Below are 27,755 nucleotides of genomic sequence, written 5' to 3'. Positions count from 1 at the left end.
CAAGTATGTTTGTCTGTTCAGACAGAAGCACCCCTCCACCCAGCAACCCATGTCCACATCCGTATCAGCTGGTGACGTGCCGACATCCTCCAGGTCAGGGAAAGAGACAAGGAGCTGAACACAGTGGCCTCCAAGTAGAGCGGCCAAGCTGGGTGCGTACCTACCCATGACATGAAAGTGCTACAGCGGGTCACAGCTGGGCCAACGGCCCTTGAGAAGTCAATGACCTAGAAAGCACAAACGTTAGACAGGACATCCTCAGCACTTCTGAGCATCTGGGCAATTGTGAGGACTCGAGTTCAGATCCCAGCACATGTAACAACCGGCTGTCCTGAACAACCTGCCATAAACCCAGCTTCAAGAGGGTTAGAGACAGGATTGAGGGACCTGTTGGCTTCCAGTCTAGCTGCGAAGACATGCGCTCAGGTCCAAGTAGAGAGTCTCCCTCAAAACAACAGGTAGAGAGTGATAGAAGAGGGCATTTAACATCATCTAGCCGCTGTGCACACACCTGCACACAAACATACACACAGCCTTTAAAAAGAAACGAAGGAAGGTAGGGCAGAAGGAAAGCGGACCAGACTAAGAAGGAGTGTAATTCTGTATCAACTTACTACAGGCCACAGAAGCTGACTGTAGGCAGTGTCAGTGGAGAGACCACACAAATACAGACTCCATAAAACCAATGGATGGGGCAGGCTAATACATAAATTCAGATAGGAAAGTTAGGTTTCAAGAGAGAAAACAATGATCGAGAGGCAGAAAATGAACAGCCCAACATGAATGCTCCCAGCACAGGGAACTATCTCCTACACGGGCAGAAGCACCCACGTAAGGCAGAAGTGCAGTGTTCCAGCTGCTGCTTCAGGATGTGGTTTGCCTGAAGTTACAGCTGTCCCTCCCTTAGCTGGGAATGGCACTGAGCAATACGCGCATCTCAATGGCAGGTGGTTTCTCTTAGTGCTCGAAGCCAGGGGACAGCACACACACCTGCTCTGGGTCCAGGCACTGCAGGTACTCATGCACAGTCCTTCCCCCTTAGCCTTCATCACACATGCCCAACGAGCTCTGATCACCACTTACCAAAGGTGGACCGCTACATCGCTGTTACAGTTTCTTAGCTTGGAATTTAACATGTCCTTCTAACTGCCTCTCCTCTACCTCTTGAGACAGGATCTCACGATGCAGTGGAGGCTGGCTTTGAACTTGAGATCCTCCTACCTCAGTCTTCTATACCCAAAGCAGTTCTTTTTGCTGAATTTGTGTGTACGTGTGGTATGTGTGTGTATGCGTGTGTATGTATACAGATCTTAAAGTGGCATATCTCTAACCTTTGGGGTTTGCTATTCTCAGTATTTTTGACAAAATGAAGTGTTTTTCAGCAACATGTAAATTATGCCTCTGTAGAATACTTGAAAGGCCATTGATCCCTCACATGGCCCCACAGGTTTGGATCAGGCTGTCCCCAAAGCCGCCCCCTAGGCTTTGCTTGCGCTGTTGGCCACTCAGCTTCCTGTGCAGTCACCACCAGGTCAGTCAGCCTCCCGGCAGGTGAGGTCTCTGTAGTTGGGACTATGCTCCTTTGAACTGTTGATGGCCAACAGACCGCTGCCCTGATCCCACCGCACTACAACAGGATGTAGAGTGCAGACAGCGCCTCTAGCATTTAACCGCCACAGGGCCGAGAGTCACAGAACCGCCACGGGTCCCAGCGACCAGTGCACGGCAGACGGGCAAGAGATACAGAAACGAGGACATGCTATCATGCTCAACACACTATCTGGCACTGGCCCTGGCATGTTACCAGTAAGTTCAGATGGCTCACAGAATAAAGGTAGGTGTGTGTGTGTGTGTGTGTGTGTGTGTGTATGTGTGTGTTTGTACAACATTATACAGACTGCAAAAGTTGTATTTACATATTTATGTATATTGATAAATACAATGTGAATGAAAATAAATCTTCAAAAAAGGGAGAAAATTGGTTTTTTTTTGAGGGTTGTTTTTAGAGTTCTTCTGCAGTCGGACAGGTGAGCCCACCAGACTGTGTTCACCTGTATTCAGCTGGTAGCTCTTGGTTCTTGTCACTGAGCATGAACAGAGAAAACAGCACGGTCTCCCGTAGGATCCCATTACTGAACCCAGGTCCACACAGGCTGACTATCACTGGGCCCTCTGCCTTCCAGCAGAGCTGCAGGGCCGACATGGCTAGCCAGCGGCATGGCTCACTACAGCCTTCATGGTCCCTGTCTCAGGAAGGACTTCAAGGCACTTGACAGAAGCACATAATACCTTATGTGTATACAAGGATGTGTGTATTCCAAGGGAAGCAAGCACAAAGCGGGCAGCCCAGCCTCCCACCAGACAGCAGAATCATCGTGCGGAGCGGACTGTCCACCCTAGGGAAGCCTTCAGCAGGACAAACGGGGAGAATTCCACAGGTTCAGGAGCCGGTGAGGCGGCTTCACAGGCCTGTGGCCGGAATCTCACAGGACTCCACGACACTCACAAAGCTAATCTGACCAGGTGTGATCAATATAAAAAAAGAGATTTTGGGGGGCAGGAGAGATGACTCAGCACTTAGAGCACTTGCTGAACTAGAAGACCTGAGTTTAGCTCCCAGATTGCAACTCCAGTTCCTGAGGATTCAAAACCCTCTCTGGCCTCCACAGATACCATACACATGTGACACAGGAAGGCTCACGCATGTGCACACATACACACACAAGCATACCCTAAAAAAAAAAAATCAGTCTTTCAGGAAATGTTTTTTGAAAGTTACTCTTAGATTTCTCTAAGCACCCACAAAAATACAGAAAAGTACTACATCCAGCTGAGTCTGTATAAAATAGAACAAATATGCCTGGGAAGGAACAAAAGAGAGAGAAAGTGCACCAGGAACACCACTTAGAATGAAGGTGGCGAAGCACAAACATTCAAACTACGTAAAACTGACTACAGGTCTCTTTAGCCTACAAACAGGTTTGGCTTTTACACAAGAAAATACGACACAGCGCTGTATAACCTCCACTGGTCACTGCAGCCCCTTCTGGACCACAGTCCTTACTCAGGGCCAATAGCAGGGATACTGCTTCATGGGACACACAGTTCTATGGAAAAGAAAGTAAGCTTACGTTTTCAGAGAGTATTTTTCACAACCAAACTCCAAAGGGTGGAACTGTGCAGAGCACCCCGCCCGACTATGAGCGGTCCGAAGCGAGCCTGCTGACAAGAGGCTCTGCTCTCCAGACAGGTGCAAGATATTTGTGGCTCAGCCGAGCATGGAGGACAGCAGGGACAGTACGTCCCTGCTATTTTGGGACACTGCAATCCTGGAGAGCACCCTGACAGGCTCTCTGAAAAGTCTGTCAGAGCCCAAGAAGACGCTGGAGGAAACTCTCACAGCAAAGGCAAGTCCAACCACGTGACAAGACTGGTTACGCTTACAGACCTGCCCACAAGGATCCAGGGCAAAGGGTAAAAGGCTCATCATCACGGGAATGAGAATTAAAAAGACCCGGCGCACACAAGGCCCTGTGCAGATCCTGATTTATACAATTACCACAGCCCAAAAGAGGCAGGGTTGTTTAAGCTAGAAATGGGATGAGATGAAGGAAAAACCTGTTGCTTTGGATCAGCATGGGTTGTGGAGAAGTTAAACTGGGGCCACTGGCACACCTACTGCTACTCCTGTGCAGTAGGATTAAAGGTTTATTAAGTTGTTCAATATTTTATATATTGAAATCTACCACCCCCTCCCCCTGTCCCTCAAAAAAGTACCCATGTTAACACAAGGGCTTACCAAATGGCTTGGTGAGCAAAAGTGTTTGTTGTACAAACTGACAATCTGAGTCAATCCTTGAAACCCACAGGGCGGAAGGAGAGCGTGGGCTTTTGGAATTTGTGGTCCGACCTCCATGCCAAAAATATCATACAGACACATACAGAAATACATGAAAATGTAATCATTGTTGCTGGTTTGTTTTCTCAAGACAGGGTTTCTCTGGGGAAGTAGCTGTGGATGTCCTGGAACTTGCTCTGCAGACCAGGATGGCCTCAAACTCAGAGACCCGCCTCCCGAGCACTGGGATCAAAGGCGTGTGCCACCACTACCCTCAAAACAGTAATTTTTAAGTTGACATAAAATAGCAAAGTAGCAGCAGCCGTAGTAGGAGTTTTGGTTTCTTTAAAAACTCAGTTATATTATGTAAACATGTTTTTGTTTAATCCCAAGTGTGAGGCTGTTTCAGATTGTCCACGATAGCAGACTACTTGCCTTGTGCTGGCTCTGACAGGGGCGTGATTTTGCCAGCTGTATAAATGCCAGAGCCCCCAGAGAGGCCAGGGCGCACTCCCACAAAGTACAAGGCTGCTGCTTCGCCCTGCTGCTCCTGGTTTCTGTTGTGGTTTGACAAGAAGTTGGAGATATTCTGACAATGAAGACTGGACTTGCCCCAAGGAACCCAAGGACCCTAACCAGCAGGAAACAGCTAAAGAGAAATACGGCCTCTTTCCCCACTAACCTTCCTTCTCTCCTACCTGGCATTGCGGTGTTGGAAGGGATTGGGGAGTAGGGGAAAAGAGGCATGAGAACCCCAATAAAATAGGTTTTTTAAAAGTACATCAACAAGCAGCCCTACACCATCACAGCCCAATTGCTCTTCTTTGAAGTCAGCTGTACCAAGCACCCACATGAAAAGGCATCACTTGTGCCCATCCCCAGGCAAGGAGACAGAGGAGCAAAGCTACGCCATACCTAGAAATGATCAGACACCTCAACACCAAACAGCATCACTACAGATACTGCCGAGCACTCCACAGTGTAGCCACAGATGCCCCAAGCACTGGACAGTGTTGCCATAAACGTGTCCAATACTCATCACCACCCAGGACAAGCATGGAAAACCAGAAAACATATTCCGTGTATTGTGACACAGAGGAAAGGTAAAAGCTACCATTGGAAAGGGGATAGCAAATCACTACAAAGACACTGGCTTAGCACACTGGCAGCTCAGGACAGCACCTCAAGACAGGAGCAACGGCGGCTCTCAATCTAGAAAGCACAGCATGTGGCCGGGCTAACTACAAGGCTGCCCTCCAAATCAGGCTCTGCTGGGTCCCACACCTCAGTACCACCTGCCACTTTACAGCAACCCCGCAGAGCTGCACCTTGAGCAGGTTCCACACACCAACACCCAGATTTGTAAATGAACAGCAGGGAGCAGGTCTCACTTTCAGTCTTCCTTTTACTTTTATAACCTTGTCTAACTATGAACTATTAATCTAGCAAACACAGGCAAATTTAAGGGCTTTATCTAACAGATACAAAATAGATTATTGTAGCCTTATTTTTATGCTTCTTCATAATAATTTTTGTTTGTTTTTGAAATAGGATCTCTCTATATAGCCCTGGCTGGCCTGGAGCTAAGTGACCAGATTGGCCTTTAACTCAAGATACCTGCTTGTCTTTGCCCAGTGAGTGCTGGGATTAAAGGCATGTGCCACTATGGTTGGTTCATAATTGAATTTTTAAGTTTTTTTTTAATTATTTCTTTTATTTTTTTAAGATTATGTCATTTCCCCCAACCTTTTCTTCCCTCCAAACTCTCCTATATAGCCCTCCTTGCTCTCTTTTAAAGTTATGGCCTCTTTTCTCATTAATTTCTCTTACATATATATATTTCATATATATACAACCTACTCGGTATGTGTAATACACACACACATATACATATGTGTATATATTTTATGTTCTCAGAGATGACCACTCGGTGTTAGATAGCCAATTGGTGTGTTCCTCCTTGTTCCACTCTCAGCATTCTTCAGGTTTTATTTTTTAATAAATGTTATTGGTTGTAATTTATGTATAATAGGAGTTTTGCTTGCATATATGTCTGTGCATCACTTGTGTGCCTGGTGCCTGTGGAGGCCAAAAGAGGGTGTCGGATCCCCCGGAGACTGGAGTTCCAGACAACTGTCAATTTCCACGTGCATGCTAGCAATCAGACTCAGGTCCTCTGAAAGCATAACCAGCAGCCCTTTACCACTCTGACCTATACCCTTGTTTTCAAAAAGCATCTCAAGAGACAGTATTTATAAAAATAAATTAGGTCAGTACACTGGCACGTATTTCATAGAAACACCCAGTTACTCTGGGGCAACCGGGCTCTTCTCTTTCCAGTCCCAGACGACCATGAAACAGCAGCCTTTGCAGTCTAAGAACACCCAACCAGGTGAGCTTCAGGAGTCCTCAGGTGACTTCAGGGGGTGTTCTAGCCCACAGGCACAGAACACAGAATGTTCTGTGTGTGTATGCGTACACATGTATGTGCAGTGTGCACATGTGTGCACACATGGGTCTATGTGTACAGGCCCAGCAGGCAGGACTGGACCTAACAGAGTGAGGACCTCTTAGTGTATTACATTCTGGGAGAGGAACAATTTTTTACACAGATGTAGAAAGGGGCCACACAGATGAGCCAGGCCCCTCCTGTCACAAGTCCAAGGAGGGTTCCTGTTGCTTGTTAGACTTCAAGTCAAAAAGCCATGTGATGTGACAAGACATAGGAAATATATTTTGAAGAAGCTATAATGTGTGTACAGATTTCCTAGTGTGTTCACTTGTACTGTGTCACCGGTCACAGTCACACACAGCAGCTTGCTCCATTGCATCCTCTATTCATTCTACATGGAATCAGCGGTTCTACTGATGCCCACTTGTGTCCTGTCTTTGTGAGCGGGCACTTAAATCCTTTGTTAAGTCAGGGGAGATGATGGCTCAGCAGGTAGAGTACTTATATTAATTGTGAGGACAAGAGTTCAAATCCACTGTACCACATAAGAGCGAGAGGGCTTGCCTATAACCCCTGTGTTGGTATAATGTTCTTTTGGAATATATACAATTTACCCTTGTTCATTCAAATGCTGATTTCTCTCCCCTACTATCTGGTTTCAATCCAGACATTGCATTGTGATGCTTATTCTAAGCATCACCTGTCTCAAGTTTGTGTAAACATGCCACCATTTGTTCTCTATATTGTCAATTAAACAACCAGCCACAATGCTGAGCAATGGAGAGGATATGGTGAGACATCCTGGTCCAGAGTGGGAGGAAGAGGAAGGAAGCAGGAGGGAGGAGTAGAGGAGAATCTGGAGGAGGTCTTAAATCCACATGGAGGAATGAACTGGACCTAAGATATGACTAAAAACAAGTATAATGGGTGAATCTGAATGGTAGGAAACTCTGCGGGCTTGGAGGTTTAAGATGGAGTAACTATTGCCCAGCACTGTGCTCTAGGTTAATTAAATAAATCTTAGTCTCTATATGGTGATCTGGTTATACAGCTGTTTAGGAATAACTGCTGCTTAAAAGATAAATCAAATATAAATATATTACGCCACAACACCCCCGTACACAGAAGGCAGAGGTGGGTCCTCAGGGCATCCTGGCATCCACACGAGCTGAAACAGTGAGTTCTAGCTTCAGGTGAGAGACTCAACTTCAATGAGTAAGATGGAGTGATCCAGCCCCCAGAATCAACTAAGCAGGACTCAGGGGGCTCACAGAGACTGAAGTGACAAATGTGGACCCTATGTGGGTCTGAGCTAGGTCCTCTGCATATGCCTTGGTAGCCTGGTGTTCTCATGGGAATTCCAACAGTGGGCAGTAGGGTTGTCTCTGATTCTTTTGCCTGCGCTTGGGACCCTTTTCCTCCTACTGGGTTGCATTGTTCGGACTTGATATGAGGGTTTGTGCCCAGTTTAATTGTGACATGTTAGGCCACAATTGGTGGCTATTTCTGTGAGGTCTGCTTCTTTTTTTCAAATGAGGAGTAGATCTTGGGGAAAAGGGAAGTGGAGGGAGAGGGACTGGGGAATGGAGGGAGGAGAAACTGCGGTCAGGATGTAACATATGAGAGAGTAAAAGAAAAAAAAGATGGTGTGAAGGAGGAAGACATTTGACAGCCAACCTCTGGCCTACACAAACACACACACACTCTTCAAGTGTACACACATGAATACAAACACACACACACACACACACACACATACACATGAAAAACTAAACAAAACAAAACACTGCTCCCCACTGAGCTGAGTGGAAGCAGAGACCCCAGCACCCATGGCCAGTAGCTGGACTGTGCTCATCAACTGCTTGCCCTGGTGAGGCACCATCCCCAGAAGTGTTACCCCTTGTGGCTACACGTGGCAATGCTTACCTGTGCTGCCTGGTCCTGCGATGCCTGCAGCTCCTGAGGTTTGGCTAAGTCTGCTTGCGGCTTCTGTAGTTCAGTGGTGTGTAGGTCTCCCAGCTCATGAGGTACAGCCTGGGGCAGTAGGCCCTTGGCACCCACGCTGTCCAAAGCTGCATTTCCACCCTCTTCTAGCAGGTGCCTCTGGCTGTGGAGAGCCGTGGCCAGTTCCTCCTGCCAAGAGAGTTTCCACAGGTGTCCAGCCCACATTTCCTCATCCCAAGAAGTATAAGTGCAAGAAGTGGTAAACATTCCAAATGCTTCTTATAATTGAATTGGGCCACCAATAAAGTTCAGCCATGGTTTAAAATAAGTATTTGTGTGTGGTCTGCTTTTAGAATATCATCTTAGAATTAAATTTAAGATGTACTTCTATTATTTTTCATTAAATTTGATTTTTAATGGTGTGTGTGTCTGTGAGGTGTTGACTCCCCTGGAGCTGGAGTCACAGGCAGCTGTGAGCCGTCTGACATGGGTGCTGGGAACCGAACTGGGATCCTCTGAAAGAGCAGTAAGTGCTGAGCCATGCCTCCAGCCCAGAACTTAATTTTCTTTAAATTAAATGAATCAAGATGACCTACAGTTTCAGATCTGTGGACAGCGAACAAGGTCTAGTCCCTTAACTTGTACTGGTTTGGGTCAAGTGACTAGAAGTCTATTAAGATCAGCTCCAGAGAACAGGACTGAGTTAAGAGCTCCCAGCAACATCCAAACCAGTCCAGAGAAACAGAGAAGCTCCGCCCTCTAGGGCAATCGAGACATCAGGCCAGGTACACCACTTAGGGCAGGCATCCAGGCTGCTCCATGAAGTACCACAGAACAGCCTAAGCCATGGCAGGAAGACAGAACCCACCCTCTGAGAAGGGCAGAGGAAGCAGAACACATGCTAAGTGGTTCTGAGTTAGATTTGGCTTATTCACGATCACAGGCTCCTGGGTCCTGTGAATAGCTGTGAGCCAACTGTGAGTTTGCCAGGAATTCCTTCTCCAGATAAGAAACTTGAAGTACCAGCCAAAAGAGGGCCATCGCGTCTCTGCTCTTCATTCAAGAAAAAAAAAAAAAAAGCATTGACTTTCAGGAAATGGCAATAAAAAGGGAACCAAGGCTTTGCATGTACAACACAGAAATGAGATCCATCTCCTGCTCATAGGAGGGCTCAGGCTGGCCTCAGGGAGCTCCTAAAACCTCTCAAGACCTATCAATACTTATGTGAGCCCTAAACAACCCTAAATAACTGTTATCTATCATCTACAATGAGACCATAAATCACCACTGCTATCAACCATCTGTGAGGCACAGATATACACATACATATACACAACATACAGACACATACATGCCAACACAGAGAACTTACACATATACACAAAGAGGCACACCCAGGCACAAGAGACATAGGTACATGATGAGCAGACACATTCAGATGTGCTAATAAGACACACGGATTCACGTCCACAAATGGCCAGACACATGTTAACAGGTGGCCAATGCATGAGTAGTGGGGAGACTTGCCCTGAGTCACAGCCAGGGGCCCTGCATCTCACCTGGTGTGTACCAGGCGAGTCAGTGGCCAGGGCTTTCACGTTCTGTGTGTGCTTGGCACCCGTTTGGATTCTCAGGCTATTTCTTGCAGACTGAAGCTCCTCAGCGTGTTTCAGTGTAAGTTTTTCCAACTCATGTGCCAAAATCTCTTTGTGAGATGAGTCCTTTTTCTGTAGCTGTTCCTCAAGCTCCGCTCGCAAGAGCTCCAAAGCCCTTCTGTGCTCGTTCCGGATAGTCTGAACATCGGCCAAGTAACAGGATTCCAACGCATTCAGATTTGACAGGTGTTGCTTTTCCAAAGCACTCATTTCAGCACTGTGTTTTACCTGCAGTTCGGCCGCGTGAGCCTCAAGAAGCACCTGCTGCTTGCTCTCCAGGGAGGCGAGCTGTCGGGCGAGCTCAGAGTGGTGCTTGGTCTCAAGCTCCATCCTCAGAGCCAGGAGCTGCTGCTGGTGTCCCTGCTGCAGGAGCTGGAGCTCATGGGTGTGCTTTTCCTGGGCATCTCGGAGAAAGGCATCCTGCTCCTTGGCAAACTTCTCCATGATCTCTTTTCGCTCTTCCAAAAACCTGAGACAACACTCAAGGAGAACACAGGCAATTGGGCACATGACTGAACTGTACTCAGCCCCTCTGAGACACATGATACACTTCCCACGGGGAGCTGCCTGGATCCTGCATTTGAACCTTCCCTAGGACAAACTCAAGAGCCATATGAGGCCTGAGTAACTCAAAGGCAATTACCTCTAAGAGCCACAGAGACAACAGTTCTTAAGATTATGGAGGAGACCGAGCACCCATGGGGAAAGTGCACACACATCCCTACAGAAAGGACCTCAAAGTGAAACACACACAGCCCTAAAGGAAGTACCTCAAACTGAGTGCAGACATATCCCTACAGGAAGAACCTTAAACGCAGGCTTGACAGGTCAGAATTCTTGACACCAGAATTCTCTGTGCCTAGACAGGGAAGATTATTACCTAAGAGGGCTACAAGGCAGTCCAATGGCCCCAGGGAAAGAATGACAGCAAACCCAGAAGAGAAGGAAGGCTTTTTTTGAATGAGAGGAGCTGATGCCACCTGTGGGACTGTGACCAACCAGATAATGCCAAGGTCGCTGGCAGAACAGGCTGTGTTCCATGGTATGTTTGCTAAGTTCACACCCGCATGAACTGTGACTTTGAGAGCATGTGTGTGTGTGTATGTGTGTGTGTGTGTGTGTGTGTGTGTACGTATGTATAAGTTTGCGTGTGTGTGTCTACACATATGTACTGTGTACTCACACCCAGAGGCCAAAGCACATCATTGGCATCTTTTTATTGATCTCTGTCTCATTCCATCAAACCAGAGTATCCCATTGAACCTGGAGCTGTTTTAGCTAGGAGGGCTGAGCAGCAAGCCTATGGGATCTATTGGTCTCCACTCCCAAGCAACGAAGTCACACATACATGCAGCCATGTCCAGCTTTTACACGAGTGCTAGGGATTCACGCTCATATCATCAGTGCTTTCACAAGGAGCTCTCTTGCCACTGAGGCATCTCCCAGCCCCAAGGGTTCTGGTTTTCCATGTGCAACTTAGCCATGGGTCTGCCACAGATTACTTTGCTGTAGGGATTCTGTGAGGCAGGAACTCGAGGGTCCTGTGGGGTTTGATATCTGGCCCAGACAATAATGGGCCAGATGGACTTGAATCTCACACCCAGAGAAGAACATCTGAGCATCCCTGACACCGGGGAAGGTGGAGAGCAAAGCGGGGCCAAGGCACCAGCAGATTCAGCAGTCCTTGGTAATTACAGCCTGAAGACCAAGGCTGCAGAAGAGCTGGTGTCAAAGGAGGCAAATAATCTCGTTTCGTCCTAAATCTGTGACTTAAAGGAGGTATGAGGTTTAGAAGGAAATGTTTAACTTCAGCTGAAAAGACAGACAAAACACTCATCTCAATGAAGGACGCGTCCACGTAAGACCTCATAAGTGAGGTTTAAGATTCTGTTACTGAATGCCAGGCATGGTGGCGCAGGCTTTTAATCCCAGTACTTGGAAGGCAGAGGCAGGAGGATTTCTGTGAGTTCAAGGCTAGCCTGGTCTAGCTAGTGAGTTCCACGACATCCAGGTCTACAGAGACCTTATCTCAAAAAGAAAAAAAACAAAAACAAAATCAAAAAAATTTAAAAAAAAACAAAAACTGTCATTGAGAATGTGAAGAAGTGGCTGAGGAGGCTGGGGCTCTGGCAGCTCTTCCAGGACAGGGGTTCCCTGCATCCCTGCACCCACACGGCAGCTCACAACAATCACAGCAGTATGTAATTCCAGTTCCTGAGGATCTGATGCCCTCTTCTGGCCTACAGAGGTAACAGGCATGTTTGCAGTGCACAGACACACATATAGGCAAAACACCCATACACATAATTTTTAGGTATTTAAATATGTAAAAACAGGAAAATGAAGAATAAAAGAATAAAATTTAGTTTATTATTTAAAAAAAGATTCTGTCAGTGAACTTTTAAAACATGTAAACGAAGAACAAAGGCATGATAGGTATAGTACAAATGCCTGTAGTCACAGCAGGCAGAAGACTAAGGTGGAGGGATTAGGAGCTAAGACGCCAGCCTGGGCTACAGAGAGTATGAGGCTATCAAAGACTGTACAGAAGGCTCTGTCTGACAGGAGAGGTTAGATACAGTTACAGAATTTAGGAGGCAGAGCCTAGATTAGATATGGTAGGATGCACCTATAGCTACAGCATTTAGCAGGCTGAGCCTGGAGGACTGCAGTGCCTTTAAACCATCTTAGCGACCAAAGGAGACCTCCTCTCTAAAACAAGAGCAAGTAAGTAAGAAAGTATGGGTAGGAACAGGATGCATGCACACCCAGGTTCGTGCAAGGGACAGGATGTGACTATGCTGCTCCCTCCTGTCACAGGGCACAAGGCTTCCTGCGGTTTGAGAGGAAGAATGGGCTATGTCACACTTGGTCCACCTCCTCACAGACTTTCGACCCGCCCGAGCTCTACTCCACACTCTTCCAGGTCCCGCCTCAGCCTCCGCCAGCACTGTGGGCAGGTGGCTCCACGCCAAGCCCAGCACCCCACAGCTTCACCCACCTGTTCTGGGCCATCAGCAGCTGGAGGGCACAGTCCTCCTTCTCACGGACCAGCATGACGTGCTCCCCATCCTGGGCCACAGGGGGCTCCTGGCCACACTGGCTACAGAGCAGACCTTCATCTCTAATGAGCTCTTGTTCCAGCTGCCTCAGGCGGCCCTGCTGCTCCATCAGAGATCTCTCCAGGTCCAAGATCTGGGCAGCCTGCTGGTCCTGCAGATGCCTCATGCCAGACTCCCGAAGCTCAAACCTGTTTATGATGGACTGTTTCTCAGACTCGGCTTTCTCTCTTAGCTCAAGAAACATGGAAGTCAATCTCTCTTCAGCTCCTCTCTTCAGGTCCTCATGCGAAAGCTCCCACTCTATTTCCTTTTTTTGGAACTCTTGTTTCATTAGCTGAATCTTTTCTTCAGCCGTACGTAGTCTGACCTGATGGTCTTCAATTAGACTGTGTTTGACCTGTAAGATGACGTGGTTTTAAATAAGAGGAAAGACATTAAGAGAAAGATTACTGGATGCAATGCTTCCAGTGTACCCTAACATGGAGATTTCCACAACTTATTTCTACATAGAGCAGTGGGAATACATCTTGGGTTGGTGGGAAAGGTAAGACCCTAAAAAACAAACAAACAAACAAACAAACAAACAAACCAGATGAAACACTGTGCTTTCCTCTTTAAAACCACACCTGGGACCATGCACACAGGAGGCAGACACACACTTACTCTGGCCTGGAGCAAAGATGGACCTATAGGTCTTTTGAAAAGGGAGACCACATCTAACACCAGCAAGAGGAAGAACCCATGAGAGACAAGTTTAAGTCACCTGATTTATAACAAAACAAGTAATTCTAAAGGTCTCTTGAACAGGAAAATAAATGAAAAAGCTAAGGAAAGGCAGATACCTGAAATTTCAAGAAAGTATAAAATAAACCCTATCATCAGTAAGAAGCAAATCAGTGTCCAAAGATGAAGGTGAGAGTGGCCACAATTCTCATCAAAATAAAAGCCTATGTTCCTAATCAGAGTAACTCTCCCTACTATGAAACCTGTAAACCGAGTAGACCATCATACACGGCCCAAATGCAGGCTGTCCCCAAATTAATGCATATGTAGACCCGATTCTAAAAGCAGGCTGGCTAACGCTAAAAGAACTGAGCAAAACACTCACCCCAAAACAGAGATGGAGTGTGGAGTCTGAATTCATCAGGACAACTGCATCCTGACACAAAACACAGTGCCCTATAGAACCCAATCAAGAGATATCCCCCATAATATCCAGATTTGACACAAAGCTAAAGAATGTAAAACACAACAGACCAGGAAACTGTGACCCATGCTAAAGAGATAAAACAATCAATTCGGAACAATTCCAAGTGGCACAGATAATGAAATCATCAAAACAGGGTTATTGAACCAATAATTTTAAATATTTACCTAAACAAAACTTGTCACGGCAGACATTTTACTGCAGCAAGAGTATCGAAAATAAAGATGAGCCGGGTGTGGTGGCCCACTCCTTTAATCCCAGCACTCAGGAGGCAGAGGCAGGCGGATCTCTTTGAGTTCCAGGCCAGCCCGGACGACAAAATACAAAGCAAGTCCAGGACAACCAAGGCTTCATACACAGAGAAACCCTATCTCGAAAAACAAACAACAACCAAAAAACCCAAACAAAACAAAACAAAAAGATGAAGAAAAAAGATTTTAAGTGAAAGAAAACTTTTGCAAAACATTCGCACAAGAAATGATGAAGAAAATTCTAAAACTAAGGAGAAATGAAGCACACATGAGCTCATGTCCTCAGGGGGGAACAGAGGCCACGACTATCATTACAGGCTGCCCTCAGGCTCCAGAGCACTGGAATCCTGGGATTGAAGGTATATACTACCAAACTTGGCTCCCCTTCAAACACCTGACTTCTTAGAGCAAATCTTTTTAAATACTTTTTGCTTTCGTTTGTCTGTTGTAGCCCTGGCTGTCCTGGACAGAGACCCACCTGCCTCTATCTCCTGGAGTACTGGGAGTGAAGGCGCGCAATAACATGCCTGGCTTAGAGCAAGTCTTATAATACTGTTATTGCTAAGGCAACAACACAGTAAAATGGAGAAAAGTCCAGCATAAAAGGTGAGAAAAAAGGAACAGAGGAACATAGAGAAAATTAACAATAAGATAGCAGACCTAAAGTCTAACAACATCAGTACTGCATTAAATGTTCATAGACTCAGTACTACAGTAAGTTAGTATTTTTAATTATCAAATAAATTAATAATTATCAAAGTCTATTAATATTTAACGAGACCATCTACATGAAACGCACTTTACCTTCATTAGCCTAAAAGAAAAATGCATAAAAACAAAATGCTAAGACAAAGCTCATGGCACCACACAGAGCAGCACAAGCCTATCACCTAGCATTCCATAATTTAGCAAGACTGTTGTGTCGAAACGGTTTCTCTAAATGACTATCAAGGTTGGCATGACTATACTAATAAAAAGAGAAAACTGATTTTAAGGCAAAGAGTATCAGGAGATATTTCATTAATAATAGGAAGGTAAACTTTGCAGGAAGATATAATCACAAACAGGTAAATGTATAATAGCACTTCAAAATGTTTAAAGCAAAAATTTAACAAAATTACTGTAAGAGAATTCCACACGCCCATAATTATTGTTGTTGTTCTTTGGTTGGTTGGTTTGGTTTGGTTTTTTGAGACAGTTTCTCTGTGTAGCCCTGGCAATCCTGGAACTTTCTGTGTAGACAAGGCTGGCCTTGAGCTCTGCCTGCCCCTGCCTCCCAGGTACTAAGATTAAAGGCATGTGCCACCATGCCTGGCACATTCCTTTCTTGAACTGATTCCAGGCCACAATCATCTATTGTTTAGGAAATGGTCCTAGTCCACGGTGTGTGGAGAGATCACAGGCCACAGACTAGCCACAGCCCGGCACGCGGGACAGCTGCTGAACCGGGCCGGTGGCTCACACAGCTTTCCACAGGGCTGTTACTGCCACCACTCCATCCCCTTTCCATTTCCTTGACTTTAAAGGCAACTTGGTAATCAAACTTGTAGGCCAAAAGAGATTCCTCTAAAGCTCTTTTCTGATGTCATTCAAAGAACATAGGCATGAAGGCAGAAGACATGTTATCAGACACGGTCATGAGGCTGAAGAAGAGACCGTGGCTCAGCTAACACTCAAGCGGCAAAGGACAGAAAGACCAGTTCACGCTCCTTGAACTGTACTGGCTGCATGATGAAGGCCCTTTTGTAACTTTGAATACACTGACATTTCCCTTTCTGTCCTTGCCCATAATAGTGAGGCAGAGCCTTTCTCTCAAGCTCACAAAATGGCAGAGTGTCTGAACTTGCCATGGTGGCTGAACAATTACCATGAAGGATGGGCATAATCTGGACATCCTTGGAGGCAGTGGCATGGAGATTAGAACACTGCCAGTGCCTTTCCTGGGGGCCCCTGAGGATGTCTGACCATTTCCTTAGGGAGCCAAACTGGCTGTGGCCTTGGGTACCAGACCATAATGAAGCTGTCCAGCAAACCCACTTGCATTTCTTTCCCCAAAGATACGGTGCACACTTTCCTACAGCCGTGCCATACACAGTTGGGGTGTCGTCAGGACCGCCCCGAGCACACAGACCACAGGGTTTCGGCAAAGATGCAAAGCCCCGCTGAGGGGCTACTCACGCTCTCCAGGTCCTCCCTCAGATGGGCCTCATGCTGCAGTTTCTCCTGTAAGTTTCTGTTCTCTATTTTTAAGAGTTCAATTTTTTCCTTGAGCTCAGCCTGGAGAAGGGAAAGCTCAACCTTGTGCTCGGCTTCCAAAGCCAGGATTCTAGCAGCCACCTGGGCATCGACCTCCGAAGCCGTGTCCTCTGCACGCTGGAGATGTGCTTGTGTAAGCCCTGAGGGACAAGGGAACAGGAAGACTGTCATCCATTGTGTCATCCATAGGCAGCAGCAATGGGACGGCAGCAACCTTTTCAACTATTTAGCCAACAGGGCACCTCAGCTCTGAAGATGCCGGTGCTTCAGTGTCCTCTGCGCAGGGTACACCCCGGCCTACCCTAAGATGCGGCAGTCCCTGAGATCTACGGAGCACACGCCAAGGCAGCCCAAGCGTTCCTTAAGGCCGGGCAAGGTGTGCAACCTGCTCCTGGCCATCCACAATGAGCCCTATGCCCGTCATCAGACACACAGGGGCAGGCATATGTGATTCAGGGTTTCAGCATTGGGACCGAGCCTGCGAAGCAGGCACACTGGCTGGCTCCTTTATATCGGGCCGGGATCTCCCTTCTGTGGAAGCTGGAAACAAAGGCAGAAGCCCTGGGTTTGGAGCAAGAACAAGTAACGCTACAGGGACTGCGTGGATTCAAGCAGCACTGATGACAGAACACGTCGCGAGCCGCTGTGGAGGTCCCCGGTACAGCAAGGGCAAGAGCAGTCAGGGGCTGGTGCCTATTGGCTCCTGGCTCTCAAGTGGGGCTTTGAACTTCTCACCCTGCTCTGTCCTGCGCTGAGTGGAGAGCCAAAGCAAGGCAGGTTTTCATGCAGCAGAATAGCAGTGTAGATACTGACCCCACCAAAGCTTGAGGTGGGGCCCTCAACCTGGCTTCCTTGCCTCCACTGGAGGGGGGGCCACTATGCCCATAAGGGCTGAACAACAATGGAGGTAACTCTGTCACCATGTTTCACACCTGCTGGCCTCTGCTGCCTACCTATGGAATCACTGGGAATGACCACAGAGCTGTGGGACCACACTTTGAAGATAACCAAGAGTCCTATGCTTGGTTATCTTAAAAGCTTCCCTCACGCTCCCTGAACGACCCGCAGTCTTGGTCTGACCAGCTGAGCCAATGAACTGGGTCTGCAGAGGCAGAGTAGAGTCTAATATCACCTCCCACAGGTGGGCCGTCACCTCTAGTGCTGCATGCTGCTTCTGCAAGCCTCCTCTTGAAAGTGAGAAGTCAATTCCTATGCCCAGAGTGTTATTCCATCAGACTCAACCCATCCTGCAGAAAATCATCGCTGTAGACAGAGCAAGCCAGCAACAGGTCTCCTCCACTAGGGCCAGCCAGCACCCCAACACAACTCAGACCCATCTAGCAGTACTCGCTTCGGAACCAATCCTCATAGCAAGAGTGTGCATCACGCTCTGCAGCAGGCTGTGGTCTTCACACAGAGGTCGCTAATCCCAGCCAAAGCAGCCACATGTCCGGGTGCTCCATGGGTACAAAACACAAGGAAGGCACCAGCCTACTCCCAAGACATTCCCACAGGCATTGGCAGGAAAGCAGGAAGCCTGGAGGGGCAAATGAGACACACCTTGGTTGTGCTGGTCTGAAAGTACAAGTGGGAGCCTCTCCTGTTTCACTTCCTCGGGCCTCAAGCAGCAGCTGTGTGATTTGTCCTCGGCGAGTTGGAAATCAAGGGAAGAACTCAACACATCCGTTTCGTGCGTGGAATCTTCTTCTAGTCCGGCTTGTGAACTTTGTGAGTTCTCCTGGAGAACCACACAGGGCGGGTCAGTCAATGAGCCCGACCATCCTGTACTCTTACTATTCTTGAGACATTTCCTGCTGTGTTCAACGGTAACATAAACCTAGCTACATTCACTAGGCCACACAGCTGATCCCAGTACAGACTTGTCACAATCTGTTTATCCATCCACCGATGTCTAGACTAGATCCGAGAACCCGCAGAAGCAGTGGCTACAGCCTGAGGTCAGCATGCAGGAGAGGCCGGCCATGGCAGCAAGTAGAAGCCATCTACCCATGGGTGTTCCGTCACAGTTAGGCAGCTATACCCCTGAACAGATGAGGCCCCTTTGCAGGTGTCCACTCTGCTGTCAATTGCTGACACCTCCTCTCCTCCCCTTAATCTTCAATTGTCTCCCTGCCCTCAGCATCACTCCTGCATCCAGACTCATACCTTAAGCCTTGGCTTTTCCTGAGCTCTGTGCTCCTGTGATCTGTCACCCAATAATGATTATACCAGTGCCTATCATTCAGAGCACTGGCCCAGTTCAGCTCCAGCAGCAAGGAGAGCCACTTTAGTAATCATTCCACAAGCCTGTTCAAACCTGTTATGAAGTCTACTCTCCCTCACTCACCTCCCAGGACTAGCCTGCTTGCCCAGGAGTTCTGCTCACCAGTTCAATCGCCTTTTGTCCTTACAGGCATTGTTCCTATATCCTCTCAGACATCAGGTCCTATTTGTGTGTCAGCCTCAGGCTCAAACCAGTACCTTCCCATGTCTCTCAGGGGACTCCACTCTGGCCTGCCATCTCTGCTGACTGCCCCTGGGTGCCATGACTGTCACTTGTCTATTTCAAACATACCATGAGCCACATGGAGGTAGGATAGGCCTCCACACTTCCTCATTCCAACTTCTATGGCATCCTCTCTCCCTCTGAACATCCCTCTCAAAGCCCGATTCTGGACTTGCTCAGATGTGGGGCAAGGATACAGTCCCTACAAAAAGGAAGAGGCAACCCAAGTGGATCTCTAGTTGCTGCCAAGTCCCAGCCCTAAGAACAGGTTCTGCTTTGCAGCATGAGGAATGGATGGATCAGCATATATTGACAATGGAGCCACTGAACCCACTTTCCTCAAAGCTAAATAAATTGCATCACCCTGAATTTCTAATGAGCTAAAATTACCTCTTAAAACAAGGCTTATATTCTCACTGTTACAGAAACAAGTCTCAAGAAACTGCTGAGACAAGTTTGGCCCTGTGACACTAAGGAAATGTGGAACAGGCAGTTTTACCTCACTGAGAGTGAGCAAGAGGATAAGAGATGGGGGGAGTACACACGTACACACATACACACACACACAGATGGACCAACAGAAACACAACAATGTGCACACACTGAAGAAACAGATGTTAAAAACAGCAACAAAAGGTGCTTCACGCCTGTCAGAAAGTCAGAATCTGGGCTGACAGGTGTGCAGGGCGGCAGAGGAAACCTTGGTGACAGCCAGCTGAGAAATGAGCAGCGAAAGCAAGCAGGATTAGGGGAAGGAAGGACACAACAGCCTCACACTTGGCCCTGACTGCTTAGACAGGCCAGGATGCACACGTGAGAGGTGTTTCCAGGATGGAAAATCAAGTTCCCCTCTGTGTGCTGAGTCAACAGGACAGAACAGCAGACTTTATAACGTGAAAAACAGCCAATTTCTAATTTAAAGACGAATGACTCTCAACCTCATCTCAGATTAAAAACACATAGCCTGTCACCTTCGGCTGCTCAAGCAGAAGATCAAGTTCATCAGGGTGCTCCTTTCTTTCCCTGCCAGGTATCTCCTCTGGAAATATGCACGATGAACTAAAGAGAGAAGACAAGTATAAAAGCTTTAGTGTGCGAGGCAGGGCAATGCACACCTTCAATTCCAGCACTCAAGAGGCAGAAGCAGGTGAAATCTGTGAGTTCAAGGCCAGCCTGGGCTACACAGTGAGTTCCAGGACAGAAAAAAATAAATAGAATAAAATAAGAGTAAAAGCCTTGGGGGCTGGAGTAATGGCTCAGTGGTTAAGAGCACTGAGGTTCATTACTCTTGCAATGAACCTGAGTTCAATTCCACACGGTGGTTACAACCATTTGTAGCTCTAGTTCCAGGAAAGGCAACACCTTCTTCTGACCTCCATGGGCACGTGGTGTGCATACATTTATACACACAAAACATTCGTATACATCAAGTAACCTTAAAATGTTGTTTTTTGGTTTCCGTTGTTGCTTTTGGTTTTGAGAGAGGGCTTCTCTGTATAGCCTTGGCTGTCCTGGACTCGCTTTGCAGACCAGGCTGGCCTCGAACTCATACAGCTCCTCCTGCCTCTGCCTCCTGATTACAGGAGTGTCACCGTGCTCAGCCCTTTTTAAAATGTTTTTGAGTAAAATAAAAGCTTTAGTGCAGCCCTCTCTTGTCCACCGTGTGGCCCACACAGAGGTAAGGACCAGATATGCTGAGGACCAAATGATGCTAGGTCTGCCTAGCCACTGCTATAACACGAGAGAGTGAAACTAGACCACACAGCCGCAGGCAGCTGGCCGGGCAGCAAAAACGTGGGTACAAGACACACAGGGTTCCAGGGCCAGCCCACAAAGTGTAGTTCTGTGACAGCTCTCCTGGGCTCGATGTGGTGGCTCACACCATTGATTCAGGGTTAAGGGGAGAAGAGGTAGGTGGACCTCCTCTGCAAGTCCAGCCAAGGCAACATAACAACAACAACCGAAAACAAAAACCAAAACAAAACAAAAAACAACTCTACTGTACTCCATTAGTATGTGATCACAAACAAATGGGCTACAAATTTAGCCCAAGGTCCCCACAACTCAGAAAGCCACTGAATGGGAACAATGCTTCCTTTACCTGATTTCTGCAGACTCCAGAGAATCCTCCCTTGCCTCCTGCAGCCGTTGCTGGAACAAGGTCAGGTCTTCTTGGTAGGTCTTTTCAGCATCCTTCAACTTCTTCTCAAAATACACCCTCAGGTGCTCCAGTTCGGATTCGTGCTGGGCTCTTTCTTGCTGCTGCTGCTGAGCGAAGTCTGCGCGAAGGTGCTCCAACTCCTCCAGGTGAGATGCCCGGGCCAGGAGTGGCTCCCATGACCCTTCAGCAGGAAGAGGCACATAATCACCCGGGAGCAGATTCCGAGACAGGCCAACCCTGCAGACTGTGAGGACATGAGAGCCTCCTGCCTCATGGCTCACTCAGCATTTCAGAAGCCCCTTAAAAAGCTGGAATAAATGGGTCAGAACAAGTGGCTGCTGCAAGAAACATGGTCCCCTCAACAACGACCTGTATCCTGTCATGCTCAGGGACTCTAGAAAGGGGTCTGGAGCAAGGCACAGCTATTGACACCCTCATGTGAGCTACGGGAGTTGCTGGGCAGACAGACGCAGCATCCCAAACTTTCTTTGAGCTCATGTTTTGAGGTATCAAAGTGATAATTTTCTGCACAGCGATACAGACCACACGTCAGCTTGAGGCCAGGCGAATGCTGCCAACTGGTTTACAGCAGCCACTGAAGAAATAATTACACCAAGTGGTTACAACCCCAACAATTTTAGATCATAGCTCCCTGCAGGATGAAGTCCCACAGGAAAACCCACCAGACCTATCAGCTCATTTCTTCTCTAGTTTCCAGTAACAGAAGGACCCTAGGGTAACAACAAGCTGACATGCTGTTCACCACATCTGGCCAAGAACGGAGCACAAGGCTAGAAGGTGGAGACTAGACCAGACTAGAAGGGCTCACCTGACACCAAACGACAAAGGGGAGTTTGCCAAATGTCCCTGTTTCTGGTCCATTCTCATAACTATCCCGTGATCCAAATCATACTCGTCCTCAGGGGCAATCAGTAGTCTTAAAGGCTCTGTTTGCACCAGGAAAAGGATGCCAGTTGGGAAAAGGCTGCTGTGACCCTAGATGCTGGCAGCCTGAATTGGACCTAGTCACCTCTAGCCTTGGACACAAGTGACTTTGCCTGCTCTTTGAGTGACCATGTCCACCTGGCTACACAGAGACGTCTGTTCCTGACAGAAAGCAGAGAACTGAGACTGAGTGTGTCAACAAGGAAATGCACCTCTGCGGGAGGATGGGATTGTAGTTGCCTCTAGCAAAAGCAGCCACAGTCACTGGGCCCTGGAGACTTGGTGGTTACTTCAAAAACTGGAACTAGAGCCACAGGCATCTGATGGCAGCTGCCCAGGGGGAGCTCCCAGGATGCACATGTGAGGAGAAAGCCCCGATGCCTGCTAGGACTCATCCTGCTGTATTACCCGGTAATATTGCCAGGTAAGGCTAACATGGGAAGGACACTTACACCAGAAATACATGTACCATCAGGGGACCCATCATGTGATAGCCACTAAGCTGATATGTTTCGTGACAAAAAGAAAAAAAAAGAAAAAGAAAACCTTTCTCTATGTAGAAATTTTCTTTCCTTCTTAAAAATTTTATTTAAATTTTTATTTTTATTAATTACAGTTTATTCACTTTGTATCCCCCTTGTAGCTCCTTATCTCCTTCCCTCCCAATCCCACCCCCCCTCCTCTTTCTCCACCATGTCCCTCCCCCAATCCACTGATAGGGAAGGTCTTCCTTCTGATCCTAGTCTATCAGGTCTCATCAGGAGTGGCTGCATTGTCTTTCTCTGTGTCCTGGTAAGACTGTTCCCCCCTCAGGGGGAGGTGATCAAAGAGCAAGCCAATCAGTTCATGTCAGAGACAGTCCCTGTTCCCATTACTATAGAACCCACTTGGACACTGAACTGCTATATCTGGGCTATATCTGTGCAGGGGTTCTAGGTTAGCTCCATGAATGGTCCTTGGTTGGAATATCTGTCTCAGAAAAGACCCCTGTGCCCAGATTTTTTTGGTTCTGTTGCTCTTCTTGTGGAGCTCCTGTCCTCTCCATGTCTTACTATTTCCCACTTCTTTCATAAGATTCCCTGCACTCTGCCCAAAGTTTAGCCATAAGTCTCAGCATCTGTTCAAGTATACAACAAGGACATTTGCTCAACCATGTTTGTAGCAGCTTTATTTGTAATAGCCAGAAGCTGGAAACAACCCAGATGCCCCTCAGCTGAGGAATGGATACAGAAATTGTGGTACATCTACACAATGGAATATTACTCAGCAATAAAAAACAAGGAAATCATGAAATGTGCAGGTAAATGGTGCAAACTAGAAAAGATCATCCTGAGTGAGGTATCCCAGAAGTCAAAAGACACACAGGGTATATACTCACTCATAAGTGTATATTAGACATATAATATAGGATAAACATATTAAAAATCTGTACACCTAAGGAAGCTAATCAAAAAGGAGGACTCTGACTAAGATGCTCAATCTTCATTCAGAAAGGCAAAGAGGATAGATATCAGAAAAGGGAGAAAACAGGGAAGAGGACAGCAGCCTGCCACAGAGGGCCTCTGAAAGGCTAAAAAATTATTTTTTATTTTATGTGTATGAGTGTTTGTCCGCATATATGTACATGGAGCACCCACAAAGATCAGAAGAGAACACTGGATTTCCCCAGGACTGGACTCATGGTTGTGAATAGCCATAGGGGTGCTGGGAACCAAGCATGGGTCCTCAGCAATAGCAGCACATGCTCTCTACTGTCAAAGTCTCCATTTGTATACAAATCACATCAACTTCAAGATGTACAAGTAAGTCACAAGTCTGTCTGTCTCTCTCTCTCTCTGCTACTAGTAAACTCTACGGTTCAACAATCAAGAGTCTCAGGTTTAGGGATGGGATTTGATCAGTGGTACAGCTCTTGCTAAGAATGTTCAAGGCTCTGGGGTGCCAATATGCCACCTCAAAAATAAACAGGTAAAGGTATGTCTGCATAGCTTAGAAATTCCTCACCACTCAGTTCCTCTCTGCTGGTTTTCACAGACTCAAGCTGGGACCACAGGCTTCTAATTTCTTCTTGGGACTGAGCCTTCAGGTCTTCATAGGATGCCTGAAGAGTCTCTAACTGTGAGGAAGAAAAATGTTCACATGAGATGCAAAGGGGAGGAACGGGCAACACATGTGTGGCTCTGTACGGTCGTTCCTATGTCTGAAAACACAAGGAATCATGAAATACATACAGAGTAAGATCTGGGATCAGAACCTGGAGCTCAAAAGGCAGCAAATGCTACAACCAAAACAAAATAGTATGAACAGCCTCAACCAAACAAGGCCAACATGACTTCAAGACCAGCAGCACTGCACACACTGTTAGAGAGTGAGGCAGAAAAATCACTTTGGAGCCAGCCTAGCCAACACAGCAACACTGTTCAAAAATAAGAATTAAAACAGAGAGAGAGAGAGAGAGAGAGAGAGAGAGAGAGAGAGTAAGTAAGTTTGTTCACAGGGCAGCTCCAATCTGGGCCATGTCCTGGGAACAGCATGCCTATCTGCCTATTGACCTGAACTTTGGCTGTATATTTCTATACCATGCACCCCATGTGTCCTCACTGTGAAACCACAGGAACCAACCTAGACCAGGACAGGGCCCCCTTGAAACTATTCACAGAACCAGGTCAAACATTACAATCAGTTCTACTCCATGCTTATTTGGAGGAATCTCAGAAAACAGCATGAACCACAGTATTCACAAAATAAGCAGGCTCTCCGTTTAACGAATAGGTTTTCTCTAAATCTTTTGATACTAAACATTGGTAATGTCCCACTACAAGGAATTTGCATACCTACAGACCACAACCTGTGGAATTAATCTTCAGGTGTTGGCACCAAAGAAGGTACCACCAGAACCAAGGCCAAAGTGAAGCCCTGCTTCGGGCTGATAGGCACCTCTAGTTTCCACACAAAGGCTTTGGACCAGCTGGCGGCTGCACCCATCAGGAACCTGAGCGGCCACTTCTAGCCCCTTCACCAGTATGACAACACACCAATGGAAGAAAGAAAATAACTCATGACTAAGACTACTATCTGATGCCATGTACTTCGGGCCCGGGACTCAGAAGATTCCAGCTGGATCTGACCTGAAAGCCTCCTTCCTAAGAACTAGCTTCCATAGCTCCAGAAGATCCCATACAAGCTGCCAAAGGGGGGGAAGCAATCAACAGTCCTACCCAGCTGTGATACCTATAAACCCAATAATGACCAGCCCTGCAAGGTACTCCTAAAGGTACAACAGTGCCACTCATATCTTGGCATTAACATAACTCCCAAATTGTAAAGGCCCTCTAAACAGGAGGGAAAACATGCCAGGTACTGGAAACCCAGATAGTGACCTGGGGCTAGTGAGGTCACAGATTCCAGAGGAAAACCTATTGCACCAGCAGACCAACATGATTTCTAACTGCATTCTACTCATCCTTATATCCCCAGTGAGTGTAAGCCCTCATCTCCACATTCAAAAAAACCTTCTTCTTATTCCCAGGCCCGAGGCTTTGAGTTGGCCACCCCATCTATGAACTGCTGGAGCGTGTAACGAGGTCAGTCCTTCAGATCCAAAGCCACAGAATCTCCATGACACAGGGCAATAACGGGATAACTGGGAGGAGTCCTGGTGAGGATCCAGTGTTGGTAGTGTAGCAGCGGCCAGGGGCCTCATACCAGACCACTGACTCACTGCAATGAACATCTGCAAGCAAAGATGTGTGGACAAAAGGTTTACTGTGTGACACACTACAGCTTCCACAATGAGATTTTTTTTTTTTTTAATTTGGGGGTAAGGTTGCAAGGGTAGGTATAAAAGGACAAGGAGATGAGTGAGACTGTGGTGCATGTTGTGAAATTCACAAAGAATCACTAAAAAGGTTTTTCTTTTAAGCTTTTCCTTGCAGCAGACACCATCACAGAAAACTACAACAGGCTGAAATACAGACGACTAACTCTGGGGGTACCCAGCACTAGTAGATATGCCTACAACACAATTCACACACTAACGGCTCAGGGAACATTGCAGAAGAAGGGGCAGAAAGATTGTAAGAGCTAGAAAGAGCAGAAGTCTGCTGTGAAACTGTGTCTCCCAGAAATGACAGGATTCACTCACAATGTCCAAATAATGTGACTGCCCAAACAAGACCCCAACAATGACAACCCTAACAGACATGGAAGGGGAAACTTCAAAGGGCTACACTGCTAGAAAAAAGAACTACAGGCAACTAATGACAACAGAGAGAATTACAATTAGTCATCCCCGATGATGACCTCCTTAATTGGTCATTCAATATCGGGTTGTCAGCCCAGAAATGGAATACATATAAGCAACAACAAACTGACTCAGTAGGCTGTATGTATCTATATTTTTTTGCATATATACAATACACATAAATGTGTAGAACAATAATCAAAAAGACAGAAACTATAAATTTGAGAGGGAGTAAAGGGGGCTGGGGGGACATGGGAGGGGTTAGAGAGGAAAGGGAAGGGTGAAAATGACGATACATTTTAATTAAAACTTTTACAATTATTTTTTAAATCAATCTTGTCTGCACAAAGTCTAGTTCCTTTCAGGAACATGTGCTGCTGTTCCTGTCCAGATCAGTTTTTTTTTTTTTCTCTGAGCAGTTATATACTGCCAATAAGCAGTGGGGAGATCCCAGCCCAGGGCTGGATAACTAGTCAGGAAGGCTGGGCTGAAGGAAAATCCTCATGCATGTCTCCTGGGCCACAGCCCTGTGGTCAAACATGGAGAGACAAGGCCTTTGCAGGCTGGGGGTTACAGCAAGAGTGGCGCTGACTGTGGGGTGGCCCTACTCTGCTCATGGGTATTGGGACAGAAGGGACAAAAAGCCTTTTTTTTTTGTCCAGTCAATGAGGGAGAACCTGCTTCAGGGTAGGCCCAACACACAAGACTGGCCTCTGCATGAGGAGGGCACATGGCCTGAAGCACCAGGAACCAGGCAGGCCTCCTTAAGATCTTAGGACTTCCTCTCCTCAGGTCTGTAACTCTCCACGCCCAGCACTACTAACTCCAGCTTCTGGCCTATTGTTCCCGAATTTCTTGAGCTAACAGTTTGATTCTTGGGTAGGATACTGAAAGTACTTGAGGTCTCTTAGCAGGACCTGCCCATATTCATGTCTGACTTTTGTAGCATTTCACTGGGAAAAAGTCTACAATACATAAGAAGAAATGGTTTTGGTTGCTTTGTTTTAGAAACTACTTGCTTATTCAAATATGATCAGAGGATGTGGCTGTATGTTCCTAGTGTTCAGGATTTTTATAAATGTCTCAGGAACTTGTGTAGGGAACAATGTGTTTTCTGAATTCAAGATTAAACATTGAGCTGGGTGTGGCTCGTGCCTTTAATCCCAGCACTCCAGTGGCAGAGGCAGATATCTGAGTTTGAAGCCACTATAATCTACAAAGTTCCTGGACAGCCA

The 27,755-nt window shown here is 46.9% G+C and overlaps 1 protein-coding gene across 7 annotated transcripts in view; it reads right to left on the bottom strand.

Annotated features, from left to right (window-relative positions):
- Positions 1-27,755, bottom strand: part of Pcnt (pericentrin) — a 96,209-nt gene that overhangs the window by 58,494 nt on the left and 9,960 nt on the right. For 5 of the 7 annotated variants that reach the window (XM_021652507.2, XM_021652508.2, XM_021652506.2 and 2 more), the window contains exons 8-15: positions 24,282-24,393; positions 21,273-21,513; positions 20,143-20,230; positions 18,226-18,403; positions 16,588-16,805; positions 12,891-13,348; positions 9,794-10,358; positions 8,217-8,423 (exon numbers count right to left, since the gene is read on the bottom strand). In XM_021652507.2, the coding sequence (XP_021508182.1) occupies positions 8,217-8,423; positions 9,794-10,358; positions 12,891-13,348; positions 16,588-16,805; positions 18,226-18,403; positions 20,143-20,230; positions 21,273-21,513; positions 24,282-24,393 (2,067 nt within the window). Of the gene's footprint in view, positions 1-8,216; positions 8,424-9,793; positions 10,359-12,890; positions 13,349-16,587; positions 16,806-18,225; positions 18,404-19,240; positions 19,364-20,142; positions 20,231-21,272; positions 21,514-24,281; positions 24,394-27,755 lie in introns of those variants that run through there. The other 2 variants (XM_060369323.1, XM_060369324.1) reach the window with 2 other exon arrangements.

The sequence above is a fragment of the Meriones unguiculatus genome, chromosome 16, assembly GCF_030254825.1.
Source record: "Meriones unguiculatus strain TT.TT164.6M chromosome 16, Bangor_MerUng_6.1, whole genome shotgun sequence".
Classification (NCBI taxonomy): Eukaryota; Metazoa; Chordata; class Mammalia; order Rodentia; family Muridae; genus Meriones; species Meriones unguiculatus.
Note: the sequence above shows the minus strand (reverse complement) of the source record. Positions and strands in the feature narration are given on the sequence as shown.